This window comes from Hyperolius riggenbachi, chromosome 12, assembly GCF_040937935.1.
Source record: "Hyperolius riggenbachi isolate aHypRig1 chromosome 12, aHypRig1.pri, whole genome shotgun sequence".
Lineage (NCBI taxonomy): Eukaryota > Metazoa > Chordata > Amphibia > Anura > Hyperoliidae > Hyperolius > Hyperolius riggenbachi.
In genome coordinates this window covers 26,659,934-26,677,494 of record NC_090657.1, presented here as the reverse complement: position 1 = coordinate 26,677,494, position 17,561 = coordinate 26,659,934, and the positions used below count along the sequence as shown (strand labels likewise).

Below are 17,561 nucleotides of genomic sequence, written 5' to 3'. Positions count from 1 at the left end.
GAGTTGGGCTGCGTTACTGGCTGCTCTAACGTGCGCCTGTAACGTCCCACTGTGAAAGCAGCCTAAAGGTTATTATGCTTTTATGCGGCGTATCTTTTAGAGCAGAGAGGAAGTTCTGAGTTCAGGTCCGCTTAAAGTGAGCGGCACTGTTGCCTTGGAGGTGTAAACTGGATCTTTTACCGAATTGTTACCATTGCTAGAACCATTGTTTGCACAGGGCCACTGGACTTTGTCCTGCCTCATTAAACGAGCCAATGTATTCTTTATAGAGCTCAATGACTTGTAAATTGTATTAACTGTCCAGTGTTATAGGGTATGGAGGTAATTATACTCTCTATTTCTAGATTTTATTGCCACTGAGTCACATGAGTAATTACCATTAACGTGCATTAACTCTTTTCATTTACTGATTAAGTCAGTCAGAGCTAGACAATAGCTATGAATGTATTAAATGATATATGTGTCACATTGCTGCCATTTGGTGCAGGCGGGTCATGTGTGCTGAGCTTTGTCTGCAAATAACTGATCTAAATATAGATTATGGGTGATGTGCAGCATTCAGATGATATCATGATGGTTTGGTCCACAGTGGGCTGACATGCAATACTCTAACAACTGTTGTCTCTGTGTTTTAAGATGGTAATAATGGACTGTATTAAATGACCATATGCTCTTTCATCCATAAGGTTTCTGGCATCAGTGTGACTAATGGGAAGGACCAGCTGGTAGTTTTTCATACCAAGGACCGGAAAGACCTCATCGTTTGTATGAAGTTTAATGGGCAGTCTGCTCAGGAGAGCCATGTGGGGGAGCTTGTGGGAGTCCTGGCCAATCACTTTAAGAGGTACGTGAGCCTTAGTAGACTAGGATACAGCTGCTTCAATGCATCTGTCTGATAGCATTTTGTGTGGTTAAGCAACTACTTAGAATTGGGTATCTTAAACTGTCTAATGCTGGGCATACATGGTGCGATCCGGTGGCTCAATTAGCCGCCGGATCGACTCCCGCCGCGTCCCCGCTCGTGCGCCCGAATCGATTACCGCTCGTCCCCGCCGGCGCCGCTTATCTTCCGCTCGATTCCCCGCCATTGTTCACCCGCGGGAATCGAGCGGGGAATTGATCCATTCGTGATCGGAGCTGACGGATATTATCAATTGAGCCCATCAGCAGCTCGATTGATAAGAAAGAAACGCACCGTGTATGCCCACCATAAGTAACCAAGCAGCTCAGGGTGACCCAAACCACTAGGAAAGTTTAGGGGACTAAAAGAATCCGAAAAGCCCTCCTACTAAAAAGCAATGCTTAGTATGTTTTTGCCTTCTTAAAACAGAAGTTATTTGCAATAATTATTGCAAATAACGTCTATTTTAAGAAGGCAAAACACACTAAGCATTGCTTTTTAGTAGGAGGGCTTTTCGGATTCTTTTAGTTCCCTAAACTTTCCTAGTGGTTTGGGTCACCCCGAGCTGCTTGGTTACTCTGTTGTACTGGTCCAAGCCCTATCCCCATACAGCAATATTAATCCCTGCCATGTACTGAGGAGGACCAACAGTGTGAAACAGACTGTCTGCATGTCGGGTTGATGTGGCTCTGTAAAATTTAAAGCTATAGGTTTGCTAGACATCAGCGGTTCTGGATGTAAGCCTGGCTTCTGGAGCATAAAGAGATAATTTGCATATTCAGTGGTGGTGCATTGTTGGTAACCACAGTTGTTCACTTAAACTGGACCCAAATTAAAAATACAAGTGTGAGAAAACGCGGAAAAGCCGCCGTCAATACTCAAGGTGAGGCGGCTGATTCCGCGTTTAACATGGCAGTTGGGGCGCAGTCGGAGCGCGGAGAAACCGCCGCATGCTTTAACGTCAGGGGGTGCGGATTCCGCGTCCAATGCGGCAAGTTGTTCGCATAGGCCTGCTCCTCTCAGTAAGGCGGAATGCGGAGTAAACGCCGCACGCCCAGACAGCGTTGCGGCGGATTCCGCATCCAGTACAGCGGAGACGTTACAACACATGACTGTTGTGGCTGGGACTGATAGTCCACACTGGTTTAGGAGGACGCGCGCGCAGAGAGGCAGGGCCTTTATGGCAGTCAGAGGAGGGTCAGCTGACCAGGCCGGTCAGCTGACAATTGCAGCAACTTTCATTGGTCCAGCACTTAGGGGTGGCGCTGGTGAGCGCCGGTGTATATATACTGGGTGCCGGTCATTTCTCCGGCGTCTAGCGTTGCGATCACTACGTGGTAGCACTCAGACCTTGTCAGTATCTGTGTTTATTAGTCAGTTTCCAAGGTGTTGACGGCCACGGAACTCACACCTTAGTCTAGGAATTCTTTACCATCTGTATTATTTGTATTATCTAGTCTAGTTCCTGGAGTGTGAGAATCTTGGAGCTCACACTCAAGTTTAGGCATTGTTGATTATCTGTTATGACCTTCTGCATTCCTGACCATTCTCCTGATCTCTGATTTTGTACCTTGTCTTTCTGATTCTCTGTTGCCAAAACCCGGCTAGTCTCTGGAGTCTGTATCTGCCTGCTGTCTCTGTACTTTATCTGTCCGTGTGTTAACGACCTGCTTGTCCGACCTCGAGAACTATCTCTCCTGTTAGGAGATAGTTCACAGATCCGTCAGTGACACTCCACCACTGGTGTCACTCACGTTCTGTCCTTCCCACTGTCTCAGTCTGGCTCCGCCCCTTGGGGAGCAGCAGGCCTGTGGAAGGAAGCTAATCCTTAACAGTAGCTCCTACTGTCTAGCACCCATTCTACGGGTGCTTTCCTCAAAGTATTACTGTTGCACCAAACACTCTCATATCTCAGGTGTCCAGAGGTTAGAAGATATATCTGATTATCGGTGATACTGCAGATCATCAATAATCGGGTATATTCTGCATTCTCGGTGATACTGCAGATCACCGGTAATCGGATCCTCTCTGTGTTATACCGATCGTTACAACAAGATTTCAGAAATAAAATCTATTTTCTAAATTATAATAATAAATAGCAGCCTTTTTTCAGCTGCATGATGACAAATATAAAATATTTAACATTTATTGGAGGAACCCCTCCCTTCCTTTCATATTGCCGGAACAGAATCTGGCAGACTGGTGGAGGAGGTGGTGTACAGCAATGGAGGAATTGCTAATGGCTGCCACCTGTATAACCCTAGTTATGAAAAGAGAAGGGTGAAAAGCATGCACTGAAATGCTCATAGGCTTGAAGAAGTGTTTATTATCTTTGTATGTGTCAGAGTGGTGCAACTAAATATTTTGAATTAAAAAAAAATGTTTGGTTTGGGTCCGCTTTAAAGCTGAATTATTGCAAATACCTTGTTTTAAGAAGGCAAAACACGCTAAGCTTAAACTGCCTACGTCAGACCCTGTGAAAAAAATGGGAAAAACCATTCTTATTGCCCTTGCCCACCAAGGACAATCTCCTTTTTTTAGTTTTCAGGTCAGCAGGTAACAGTGAAGGGAGAGCTCTGGTTGTTACCAAGAACTATTCTTCCTTGAGATATCCGGCACTGCTGCTTTTGCAATTAAAATGTCTATTTATTGAATAACAATAAGTTGCAGATACAATGTTAGATGTACTGGGTGAGGACAGTGGGTGGCCGTTGCCGAGCCAGATAACTGTTTCGTGTAGTGAAGGGTGCACAACAGCAGTGCTCAGCACTGACCACCCACCGTCCTAATTCGGTTTGTCTAAAGACTCGTACACATGCCTGACTAAAGTTGGCCAAGGCGGCTGATTACCATGACCTCAGCCAATAGTCGTGTGTACAGAAACCCTGGACCAGCGACAGCCACTGGGCAAGAGGCCTGCCCGGCAAATCATCTTGGCCGGGCACCAGCCAACACATCCCTCTACACCCTCCCACTACCACCACCCACCCACACTGTTGGAGGTCAATTTGATGACATTAAATCAAAGTGATCAGAAAATCCACCGCGTGTTTGGCAAATACAGACATACTAGTAGCACTTGAGAAACCTGTTATACAGTAGTTGTGTGTTTAGTCATGTGTATGTATATAATAAACATATTATAGGAGTATTTGACTTGCCTGCTTATCATTTTCTTCTTGCTGGCAGCTTTCTTCATTCCTTAGTTTCTGTTTCCCCTCTGCCCTCCTTATTTCTTCTATCAGGAAGTCACATGATTGACATATAGAGCTGAAGAATGAAAGGGATGTAGTTTTCTTTCAGCTGTTTTCCCAACTCCTTTTATTAACCTACTATTTCCTCTACAACGTACACCAGTCACCTAACAACTCATGAAAGACAGCCATTTTTTCAAGGTTAGGATGATACTTCAAAGAAAGGTGTCTGTTAGCAGATTGGGGGCATATGACATTTCTGACTGACAGCCAGCCACAGGCTGATTACTGAAGAGGCTAAGGTGCATTCAGCTGCTTTGCAGTTAAACGCCCAGTTAAAGAGCCTTGGGATACAGTGGATGTTTTCCAATAGACACACCAGACCTCTGTGGTGTGATAAACAGTCTCATACTGGTAGATAAATAGCCTGACAGAAATCACATTTAACTTTTCTTCAGCTGTAGCAATACTGACCTGTATAATTTTAGGATTGGCTGGTTAAATAGTAGACAAAGACAAGACACAGAACATTTATATCACACTTTTTTCCTGCCGTACTCTAAGCAACAGGGCTGCAGCTACTAGGACGCGCTTTCTAGGCAGTAGCAGTGTTAGGGAGTCTTGCCCAAGGTCTCCTCACTGAATAAGTGCAGGCTTACTGAACAGGAAGAGCCAAGATTTGAACCCTGTACTCTATCCAGCCACTGAAAGAGTGCATCACTCTATTCATGCTACTAAACGTGCAACAGAGCAATTTACAATCTAATTCCTGACATAGTCACAGTCTAATAGAGGAATCTAGAGTGCCCATAATGACTCCAGCAGAAGGAAAGCAAAAAAACCTCTATGCAGAGGGGCCCTCCCTCAACAACAGTATTAGCTCTCTATTGGTCCTGTGCTCATGATAATGACTTCTATAGATACTTTGAATAGTAGTAATCATTAACAAACTGTTCCCCATCCCCTTCTTGCACCTCTGACACTGTAGTTGCCATTGGCAGGTTTTGGTGCGCCATATCAATTGTTATGTATTGAGTGCATGGGGGGCCCCAATGTAAAACTTGCATCGGGGCGCACAGCTCCTTAGCTACCCCACTGGACGCTGGCATATTTATTTTCTTTTAAATACAGTAAAACCTTGGATTGAGAGCGCTTTGCTATACAAGCAAAACGTTTTGTGAAATTTTGATTTGATATACAAGCAATGTCTTGCTATACAAGCAAAAAAAAATTTACAAGTGTCACATCATCACAACTGAGCTGATAGTTTTTCTCCCTTTGATGCTGCAGGATTGTACTTACTCTGAGTGTAGGGACTGTACAATGTCACATTTCTATGAAATCCGCAAAAGTAGGCAAAAGCAATTGTCACTGGATACATTTCTTGTTAAAGAGAACCCGAGGTGTGTTTAAAGAATGTTATCTGCATACAGAGGCTGGATCTGCCTATACAGCCCAGCCTCTGTTGCTATCCCAAACCCCACTAAGGTCCCCCTGCACTCTGCAATCCCTCATAAATCACAGCCATGTAGTGAGGCTGTGTTTACATCTGTAGTGTCAGTCTCAGCTGCTCCCCCTCCTCCTGCATAGCTCTAGTCCCTGCCCCCGTCCTTTCCCTCCAATCAGCAGGGAGGGAAGGGATGCAGGCGGGGACTGGTGTTCTGCAGGAGGAGGGGAGAGCAGCAGACTGACACTATACAGATAAACACAACCAGCTCTGACAAGCTGTGTGTCAGCACCGTGGCTGTGATTTATGAGGGATTGCAGAGTGCAGGGGGAGCTTAGGGGGGTTTGGGATAGCAACAGAGGCTGGGCTGTATAGGCAGATCCAGCCTCTGTATGCAGATAATATTCTTCAAACCCACCTCGGGTTCTCTTTAAAGCCACAAAAAAAAGTTTGGGGGAGAGCCACCAGATAGCAATGATTCTGTTATAGTGAAAGTCTTATTTACATTTTTTTTATATACAGTACTGCACTTTGTATTAAATATTTTTCTATGACTGTTTTTGGATTGTGGAACGAATCACTTGAGTTTACATTAATCCTTATGGGCAAATTCGCTTTGCTATGTTAAGAGTGCTTTGGATTACCAGCATGTTTCCAGAACGAATTATGCTTGCAAACCAAGGTTCCACTGTAATACCAGTTGCCTGGCTGTCCCCATCATTTTCAGTGGTGTCTGAATCACACACCTGAAACAAGCATGTGACCAATCCAGTCAAACTTAGAGACGAAGCACCCTCATGTAATTTACCATATATATCAATTGGAACATGACAGTAAACACCTACTCTGCTCTTCGTTTCATTCTTCTATGCTAAATCTGCCGGTTATCAGCTCTGATAAGAATGCCCGACTGAGCACTCAGTCTAGCTTTTCCCCGAATGATTATAGTTGAGTCAGTCTTCTGTGATGTCTTTTCAAGCCCAAGCCCGCTCCCTCCTAGCTCTACTTTCCTGCTAAGAGGATACATAGCAGGAATGCAGAGCCACAAGGGGGCAGGCTTGGGCTTGAAAAGACATCACAGAAGACTGACTCAGCTATAATCATTCCGGTGAAAGCTAGACTGAATGCTCAGTCGGGGATTCTTATCAGAGCTGTTAACAGGCATTCTGAGCAGAGAAGGATGAAACAAAGAGCAGAGTAGGTGTTTATTTTCATGTTCCTATTGATATATATGGTAAATTACATGAGGGTGCTTCGTCTCTGGTTCACGTTAAGCCAAACCTCTGATTTACAAGCTTGTTCAGGGTCTATGGCTAACAGTAGAGGCAGAGGATCAGAAGGATGCCAGGCAATTTGCATTGGTTAAAATGAAATAAATCTGGCATCCTCCAATTCCTTCTCCCTTCAGTGCAAAAAATCATCTACTGCATTGAGCAGCTTCATAAAACCTGAATTTTTAAATATCATGCTCTTCCTGTAACCTATAATTCATAAACCACAATTGGCATGGTAGAATACATGGCAACATTTTCTGCATGTATTATTTTCGCTTCCAATCCTCCTCCGCCGTTCACTGATCCTTCGTCTTCTGGAATGATGGGTTAGAAATGAGAGTTCATTGATTTCCATGGCAACAGCCTCAGCATCTGAATAGTTCGGTGATGACTATGAAGGATTTAATGAGCTCTGAAGAAAACATGGTCAGCATCAGGCAGCTGTCCAAGTCCTTTCTAGCTGTGCCTCCCTCCCCCTTCCTCTTTTCACAGTGCTCTCCCCACTTTCAGTCGCTCTGTGCCTCCCTCCTTTTTCCCTGTTCTGCCATTGGGTTGCATTCTCACTCTCTCTCACTTTCCTAATATGTGAGATGCTCAGCAGACGGTAATGGTTAACATAGAGGTATTCCCCAGTGTTCCCTGTTGGACACAAGTGATAGTCACACAACCCCTTCAACACTCTGCACAGTTTTCCGGCAATTGCCACTTTATGGAAAACTCTGTGTATGCTCTATATTCGTAAGCATTGTTTTCCTTGTACCGCTTTATATGTTCTATATTCATAAGCATTGTTTGCTTCGTGCGTCCATGATGTCAGTATTTTCAATAATAATATAATAAAGGGCAACTCCTTTTTTTAATTGTCAAGATTAATATTTAATTAGCTAGACTTACCGTGCACTTAAATGCCTCTTAGTAAGAGTTGAGTAAATATAGGAATTCTCATATGGATGAACAGCTGTTGAAAGTAAATAATGGATGTGTATTTATTTGGTGACTATCTACTCAAAACCGTATGCCGTTACTGTAGTTGTCTTTCATACAGTGCCACTATCTTCATATAGTGCCACTATCTTATTATGTTAAAACCATCAAAGCTATGTAGATGCATTCAGTTTATGTGAACAAACCGTAATAATACAGCTCTTTCTGTAAAAGGGGTTAAATTAGAAGTAAAGGGTGTTGGTAAGCTGAACATAAGGTGGTAGTGTGCGCCTAGTGGGATAGTGCAAGATAAAAGCAGCGCTGGGTTAGGGCTCTTTCCAGTGGTGTAGCAATAGGAGATACAGAGGTTGTGACTGCACCAGTGCCCTTGGCCCAGAGGGGCCCTCCCTCAATCACAGTTTTGGCTCTCTATTGGTACTGTGCATGTAATAATCACTTCTATAGATGCCTTGAATAGTGATAACCATGAACAAACTGTTCCCCATCCCCTTCTTGCACCTGTTCTTGGGAGGTTTTGGCGTGCCGAATACATTATTTTTAGAGTGCTGGGGGGGGGGGGGGGGTAAAACTTGCACTGGGGCCCTGTTAGGAGTAGCGGTCTTACCCCCGCTGCGGACTGCAGCGCGAGCGCCGCTTCCGGGTCTGACGTCACAGCGACTGCTGCCGCATCTTCGCAGTCATCTCGCGCTGGCTCAGGGAGGACTGGTCTCTCGGCAGCGCATCAGCAGAGGTCAGCACGCTCGCGCATGGAGCGGCAGCACCTTTATGGGTTCAGGAGACTGGTCGGCTGACCTGCCGGTCAGCTGACATCTGGCTGCTGCATCTCCTTGCTGATTGGTGGAAGTGTTCCAGGCGGGATGTTTGGAATCCCCTGTCTGTATTTAAACCTGGGGATGTCAGTAGCTCACTGTCTGTTGTTGCGAATACTTCAGTGCTAGCGCTCAGACCTTAGTCAGATCCTTGTGTGCTTTGATCCGGCAGGACCCCGGGGATTTCACACTAGACTAGGAAATATATTTATATTGTATTGATTACTTGTTTTGACTCCTTGCCTGTTCCCGACTCTTCTTTGCCTTACGATTCTGTACCTCTGCCAATCTGATCTGTTGCTGACTTTTGCCTGAACACTTACTCTGATTCTGCCTAGTGATTCTGTACCTTAATCTGTCCGTACTGTTGCCGACCTTCACTGTCTGATCTCGCTCCCACCAGTGGGCCCTCGCCATTGGGAGGTTATTTCCTCTATAGTGCTACGGTACTATTTTTGTATAACGTGCGCACCAATCACTTGTATATTACATCTAATAAAGTATAGTGACGTTCGTTACGCTCTGAGCTGATCACTGCTATTCATTACAGGCCCATAGCTCCTGAGCTCTTTCACATTGGCGGCTGACAGCAATTATTTTTATTTATAGCGCGCCAACATATTACTTAGCTCTGTACAACCTGCAAAACATACAATAATGGGGAGCATATATACATGAACAGTTCAACATACTGTCCAATCAGGACAACCAGTGACACAAGTACCGATACAAACAATTGATGTGTGGTGTGAATAACGTCACCAATACTGCTAGATGTTCATTAGATAAATTGCACAGAAACGGGAAACAAAAGGGGGAGGTCCCTGCCCTTGTGAGCTTACAATCTAGAGGGTATTGGGGTTGAGACCCTGGGGAGTAGACAAAGGGGTTAGCAGATGAGGCAGTGAGATTTAAATTGTAACTGTAGTAATTTTTAAGCGTGTCTAAAAAGGTGTGTTTAGAGGGTATGTTTTGAAATTTCCAGGCTTGGCACAGGCTTGGGACTTCATGAGAAGTCCTGGATGCGAGAGTGAGGCATTGTAACATTCCAATCCCTACACTACCTAGGCCCTGGATACCTGAAGGTCTTATTGTAACTGTGTCACACCTCCCAAAACCTCAGATCAAAAGGATCCAATAACTTGACCACCCCCAGCTAAAAAACCTTTGGAGTCAGAGCTTTTTGTCATGCTGCCCCTACCCCACGGAATGCCTTTCCAAACTTAATCAAGACAGCTCCAACCCTGGACACGTTTAAATCAAAACTGAAAACCACAACTGTTTCGTTAAGAATGCTGCCATTCAGGTGCATTACAGTGCAACTAGAAGACACTCACTCGTGGCAGTGACTGAAAAAAAACCTTAGTAACCACAGAAAAATGCCCTAGGTAACACTCAGTATTTGGATGAAGAGGTATTTTTAAAGGTTACTTTTTAAGACTGGCAAGTGACCAGTGGCATGTCAGAAGTCTTGTGAGGAAGCCATTGTTTGCTATGCAGTGGTTTTGTCAAGATGATCTGATCTGCATGCTCTTCTGCTGACCACATATGCTATTGCTCCGTTGTTATTGCCTGATGAAGCGGGATCAAACCTGCGAAACGCGTTGCATATTTGGAGTTCATAAATAAAATATATTGACTGTCTTTACTACAGTCGTTATGTGTCTACTTGGAGGAGGCAAGTCCACCACTACCTCCTCTATTTACCAAGAATTTGGTTTTTAAGCTCATTTAGCTTCCTTTTATCTTTTTGGCGTCTCTGTTCTCCTGCATGATCTGCATGCTTGTTCAAGGTCTATGGCTACAAGTATTGGAGGCAGTGGAACAGTAGTATAGCCAGGAAATGTGCATTGTTTAAAAAAAAATGTTGGCCTCCATGTGTCTCTCACCTAGAGTTCCCTGTACATTTTTGGTGTGGTGTACTTATTAGTGGCAGTTAGGACCTCTTTGACATTTATGAGGGATGGTAAACACGCGCTTGAGAGCGCTTTTCAGATAGCCAGTGCTTTAAGAAGTGCTTGAGGGATGGTGCACACGCGCTTGAGAGCGCTTTTCAGATCGCCAGTGCTTTGAAAAGTGCTTCGCTACTGAAAAACTATTTTTCTAAAATCGCAAACGCACTGCATGTAGCAAATTTTGGAGCAATTCCACTTGAATGAATGATCAAAAACGCTCATTTATTCAAAAATTGCTCTGAAAATCTATTCACAAAATCGCTAAGCACTAGCTATTGCAATAGTGATTTTGGTGTGCACTAGCCCTTCTTTAGAGGATTGTCAGTCCACTGGAAGGTATTGATGGAAATTCTGTGTAAAGAGGAGGGAAGATCAATGGTAAGTTAGGAAAGAGCTGACATACACAGCACTTCCTTGTGATCTTCCGCTTGACCCTCATTTCCCATTTGTTTACTGATTACTCAGCTTGCCCACTGCCATTTACTGCTACAGGATATTACACAAAGTAAGTGTCCTGACTGCTTCTACTGCTGTCTGTGTCGTCTGTATTCTAAAGAGGACCAGTTTATGTATGTAGGTCAGGTAATTTGGTGCTGGCTGGGCACAGCTAATGAATAAGCATTTTCTACCGCTGACACAAACATTGCGAAACTATTTCCCTTTTCTTAATTGCAAGGTTTCTTGCAGCAAGTGGCATAGTTCTTTTGAACAGTGACCTGATCTCATCTGACTGTATGTAAAAGTGCCAAACACAGGAAACAAATGCATACTCCAAGACAGCACTTGCCTTTCAATTGGGTCCACAGACAGCCAATCCGCAAATAAAAAGATGCAAAACGTGCACCTGTGTCTGCAGTACCAAATCCAGCAAGAGCTGAAAAGGGAAGCCATAGACAGGAGAGAGACCTCAGTCGCACACAATCATAGATCTTGTGACTAGCAGGGGGCACCGCGTGCAGGTATCACTCTCCCCCCCCCCCCCCCCTTCCACACCTACCTACACTGGCCTGTCCCTAGGAGCCAGTGGCATAGCAATAGGGGTTGCGGAGGTAGTGACCGCATCGGGGCCCATTGGCCCATTACATATTAGTCCTGTGCTGGTACTAAACACTTTTATAGATGCTTTGAATTGTAATAATCATTAACAAACTGTTCCCCATCCCCTTCTTGCATCTCTATAACCCCATCTACACAATACAATTCTATTTACAATTCGATTACATCAGACATGTCCGATCGGGATTCGATTTGCCATTGTTTTGCAATGGCAAATCGAATTGAATCCCGATCGGACATGACGGATTTAATCGGATCGTAAATAGAATCGGATCGTGTAGATTGTGCCTAGTACACACTATAAAATTTTCTGTTAGATTATTTTCTGTAAAGTACTGGTAGAGACTGGTCATTATCCCTGGTGCATTGTCTTCTGGTTATCTCCTGCTGAGTAGAACAATGCCTAATTGCTAGGCAGGTAGATAGTTAGATAACTTCCAACATGTTGGAAATTATATATCTGGCAGGTAAATCTAACAGAAAATCATATGGTGTGTACCTAGCATTATACTGTGGATGGCCTTGGCAAGTTTTGTTGCACCATATCAAGTGTTAAACATAGAGTGCTTAGGGGGGCCCAATGTAAAACTCGCACTGGGGCCCATAGCTACGCCACTGCTAGGAGCTGCATAAGTAAAAGTTTAAATAACAAAAAACACTAGGGCACATGAGAAGCAGGGGCATGATCTCACCTGACTGTATGTAAAGTGCAAAAGGATAAAGAAAAAAAATTGGATCTGGACTTAAATTCTTAGATTGTGTAGTTGTAGGTGTGTAGCAGTGAGTGCTCCCCCCATAATAAATGGCCAGTGAGTTCCTCCCCATAATAGATGGTCAGTCAGTGCCCCCCCCCCCCTTCCATAATAACCAGATAGTGCGCACCCCCCAGTATAAGTATATCATTGGTGTCAACTCAGGGCAATAATTAGAATATCAGTAAAGTGTATCACTGATAGTTAAACAACTTATTTTCCATTCAATCTAATATCCCCTTGTCCTTGCTAATACCTAACCTTAACTGCACCCTCTACCACAAGTTGCTTCTTTGTGTATGTTACATCACATACCACCGCAAATGTGGTTTGTAGTTACGTTATGCAATGCTTTAGTGTGAAACTAGCCTTAGTATTAAGTCTTACGTCACCCAACCCTATCCCCTAAAGCAGGGGTCTCAAACTCGCAGCCCGCGGGCCATTTGCGGCCCTCGATACAATATTTTGTGGCCCTCGCCGGCAAAAGCTTCCTTATAGTTCGCTTCAGTGCTCCCAAGTAATCCGCCGCATCCCCGCCGCTAAACGAGGGCTGCAGAGCCCCCAAATCGCCCGGGGGGCAATCCGACGACATTTCCTGGAAGGGGCAGAGCTTTCAGCTTCAGCTCTGCCCCTCCCGACGTCAATCGCTGCACGGATCGCCACCTCTCCCCGCCCCTCTCTGTGAAGGAAGAGTGAGAGGGGCGGGCAGAGGCGGCGATGCGCCGCGATTGTGAAATTCCTTATGCGGCCCAGCCTCATCCTGACTTTGCCTCCTGCGGCCCCCCAGGTAAATTGAGTTTGAGACCCCTGCCCTAAAGCAAACCTGGAGTGGGAGGCTAATTAGAGGCAGTTTAGGCTCGCTTTATGTGTGCCAGAACCTGGAAACCACTCTGCAGCTGGGAATTGACCCAGTCAAATGCACTTCCTGACAACTGGCCCAATTCCAAGCTGTGTACAAATTGCATAACATTTGCATTCAAGACAAAATTATTTGCAGCTCATTGACCAGCTCTAGTGCCCAGTTCAAGCTCCCTGTGCAGACTTACATTGGTGCTGTGGAAGTGCCTAAATGAAGGTAAGGCCTCTTTCATATGAGCAGCTGGAGGCGGTGAATTCACTGCCTGTCAGCTGCTCTCGTGCCCCGGCTAGGCGCTCTGTGCTCGTTACCTACGTTAGACCCCTCCCCCATCTGAGCATGGCCGCAGCAGTACTCCTAAGCATCACTTTACGATAGTCTGGTGTTCTTACTACGTGCCTGTACTGTACTTTTCTTATTGCATTTAAGCTTCACATAATGGCAATTTAAAGAGGAACTTCAGCCTAAACAAACATACTGTCATTAAGTTACATTAGTTATGTTAATTAGAATAGGTAGGTAATATAATCTCTTACCCACCCTGTTTTAAAAGAACAGGCAAATATTTGTGATTCATGGGGGCTGCCATCTTTGTCATGGGGGCAGCCATCTTTTTGGTTGAAAGGAGGTGACAGGGAGCATGAGACATAGTTCCAGCTGTCCTGTGTGCTGATCACCCCTCCCAGCTGCACACGCTAGGCTTCAAATGTCAAATTCAGAATGTAAAAAAAAATTGCACCAAAACAGCAGAACGAGAACAACAAAATCAGAAATCCCATCATGCTTTGCACAGCATCAGGGGAAAAAAGCCCGGGAAGTTTTTTTCTGTGCAGCTAAAAATGAGGCTTGTATAAGAGAAACTACCGTATATACTCGCATACAAGCCGAATTTTTGACCCCCAAAAAGGGGGTCAAAAGTTGGGGGGTCGGCTTGTATGCGAGTCTTCCCTGGTGGTCTAGTGGTGGGTGGTCGGGTGGTCCGCGCCCCGCTCCCCCCGCGGCCGCCGCTGCTATTTTACCTTCTTAGACAGCGGCCGCTTCCTAATCCGCGTTCCTCTTCTTTCTCAGAGTGTCAGTGTATCACAGCAGCGCGCCGGGCGCTGCTGCTGTGACGATGCAGGGGGCAGGAAAGAGCGGTTCCCTTGGTAACGGCGATACAGATCGCCGTTATAGGGAGCCGCGCTATTTCCTGCCCCCTGCATCGTCACAGCAGCAGCGCCCGGCGCGCTGCTGTGAAACACTGACACTCTGAGAAAGAAGAGGAACGCGGATTAGGAAGCGGCCGCTGTCTAAGAAGGTAAAATAGCAGCGGCGGCCGCGGGGGGAGGGGGGGGAGCACTACCCACCTATGCTGGGCACTATACTCGCTAAACTGGGCACTATACTAGCTAAACTGGGCACTATACTAGCTAAACTGGGCACTATACTGGCTAAACTGGGCACTATACTGGCTAAACTGGGCACTATACTAGCTAAACTGGGCACTATACTGGCTAAACTGGGCACTTTACTAGCCATACTGGGGCACTATACTAGCTAAACTGGGCACTATACTGGCTAAACTGGGCACTTTACTAGCTAAACTGGGGCACTATACTAGCTAAACTGGGCACTATACTGGCTAAACTGGGCACTATACTGGCTAAACTGGGCACTATACTAGCTAAACTGGGCACTATACTAGCTAAACTGGGCACTATACTGGCTAAACTGGGCACTATACTAACTAAACTGGGCACTTTACTAGCCATACTGGGGCACTATACTAGCTAAACTGGGCACTATACTAGCTAAACTGAGGCACTACCTACCTATACTGGGCACTATACTGGCTATACTGGGCACTTTACTAGCTATACTGGGCACTTTACTAGCTATACTGGGCACTATACTAGCTATACTGGACACTACCTACCTATACTGGGCACTATACTAGCTATATTGGGACACACTGGGGGGCTGCACCAATCCAGCATTTCCTACCCCCGGCTTATATGGGGGTCAATCATTTTTCCCTGTTTTTTCAGGGAAAAGTTGGGGGGTCGGCTTATATGCGGGTCGGCTTATATGCGAGTATATACGGTAAGTTCTGATGCTGTGAAACTGTTAAAGAAACACAAAGGCCTCGATTCATAAAGCATTCCCGCATTCGGAAATGCTGAAAACGGCTCACTTTACCGACCACACAGCAAAATCTTTATTCATAAAGGCTTTTTCCGCATGAAAAGCCGACATTCGCGAGCAGAGTGATAAATCACCGCCTTGCGCGGTGATTATCATAGCAAAAGTAACAAGTAGTCAATTCATAAAGATTAGAGGTAGCGGTATGCGGACGGGTATTACCGCTACCTCTGATGTGGCGAGAAGCGTGCGGAATACAGTGCAGTGAATGGGACAGACCTCCCAAGCAGCTGCAGAGAGAACACCGCACAGAGGGATTCCGCCTGCTTCTCCTGTTTCCGCATGTCTCCCGACAGCCTAACGCCTGCCTACAGCGGAATATCTCCGCACGCCTGTCACAAGTAGCAACATTTTTATGAATTACCTCCCTGAAGGCGGAAATACCGACAGCGGTGTTTCCCCGCTCGACGTTACCTTACCGACAGAACTTTTATGAATCGAGGCCAAAGTCTTTTCAGTGCTGTTGAGTCGATTTTTAGTCCGGAGGTTCATTTTAAGAAAAGTTCCAGATACATGGTTAGAAAGCAAGACATGTTTTTGAACTGTCAAGCCTTAAAACCTTAAAATTTGTGAAAACGCAACCTAAGACAGTTTTTATAGTAAGGAGTGTTTAAACCGTATGATTCTTTTGACATGAAATGTCTCTTCTATCCCTGCAGTGAGAGAAGACGCCTCCAGGTAACCGTGGCACACCCTGTGCAGTGCAACCAACATGGCAAATCCTGTTCCATCACCGTGGAAACCAAAATCAACCAATCACAGCCTCACTTTAACAAGAGCCGTTCTGGTTTTACCCTGAGCGTGCCAGCCAATTAATTGGTGCGTGCCTAAACCATACAGCGATACTGAGTATCTCTGTGGCTTATTCAACTGAGTATAATGGGGACTGGTTCCCTCAAATTGTCTTCAGTCCTGAAAGGGGTGCATTTTAACAGTTTGACTGTACTGCACAATTTTATTAACTGCCTATCTTTTAGGTTTCTTTATATAATTGTCTTATCAGTTTTACAAGATTTAGTTCTTGAGACATAATTAAAAAATAAACACATAAGATTCCTAATTGTGAATTTGATATATTTTGAGTGTCTGTGTGATTTTCTCTTCTATTTCATATCTATTTCCACCTTTCTAATGTTCATTTTTTCCCATTTCCTTGTTGCAGGAAAACATACAGCATGACCTGCGTATTTATAACACACGAAAGGGTGATCTGAAAGGTCATAGGCTAAAGCCTGGTACACCCCTTCAATTATGATTGGCCAATCACTGACCAATTTTACCACCTCCATGTAGTAGAAGGGTTTACCTGCACAGTCTGCCCATAGTATTTAACCACTTCAGCCTACAGTGCTGTTCACCTTATGCATCCGAGCAACTTTCACCTCCCTTTCTTTCGCCAATAACGTTATCACTACTTATCACAATTAATTGATCCATATCTTGTTTTTTCCGCCATTAATTAGGCTTTCTTTGGGTAGTACATTTTGCTAAGAATTATTTTTTTCTAAATCCATTTTAACAGGAAGATTAAGAAAGAAATGGAAAAAAAAAATCATTATTTCGCAGATTTTGGCCATTATAGTTTGAAACCAATACATGCTACTGTAATTAAAACTCATGTATTTTATTTGTCACGGTTATTACACCGTTTAAATGATGTCCCTATCACAAAGTATGGTGCCAATATTTTATTTAAAAATAAAGGTGCATTTTTTCACTTCACGTCCATCACTATTTACAAGCTTATAATTTAAAAAAATATAATAATCTCTCTTGACATGCATATTCAAAAAGTTCAGACCCTTAGGTAACTATTTGTTGTTTTTGTTGTTTTTAATTGTAATTTTTTTTCATTTTTTTTTTATTAAAAAATTTATTTGCGTTATTTTTAATGTTGGAGATAAACAGCTAATTTTAAATGTAATATAATGTAATTATTTAATAAAATATGTATGTGGGTGCAGTCCACGAACGTTCTCGCTTCCAGGAACTAGAAAGATATCTGGGGGATAACTGTAGGCGGCGGGAGCGCGCGCATGAGCGCACCTCAGGCAGCAGCACAGTCTGTCTGGATGGATATATCCGTCCAGATAGACATAAGTGGTTAATATCTTTTGACCCTCATACTATAATGAGGTGGTAAAATTATGCTACGTACACACTTTGCAAGGAACGATAGTTACCAGACGAA

General features: G+C 44.4%; 1 protein-coding gene across 2 annotated transcripts in view; it reads left to right on the top strand.

The window, feature by feature from the left end:
- MYO1D (myosin ID) overlaps positions 1 to 16,446 on the top strand; it is a 297,886-nt gene extending 281,440 nt beyond the window's left edge. For both annotated transcript variants that reach the window (XM_068262768.1, XM_068262767.1), the window contains exons 22-23: positions 687 to 844; positions 16,030 to 16,446. In XM_068262768.1, the coding sequence (XP_068118869.1) occupies positions 687 to 844; positions 16,030 to 16,186 (315 nt within the window). In that variant the 3' untranslated portion in view covers positions 16,187 to 16,446. The remainder of the gene's footprint in view (positions 1 to 686; positions 845 to 16,029) is intronic.
- The last annotated feature ends 1,115 nt before the right edge of the window (positions 16,447 to 17,561 follow it).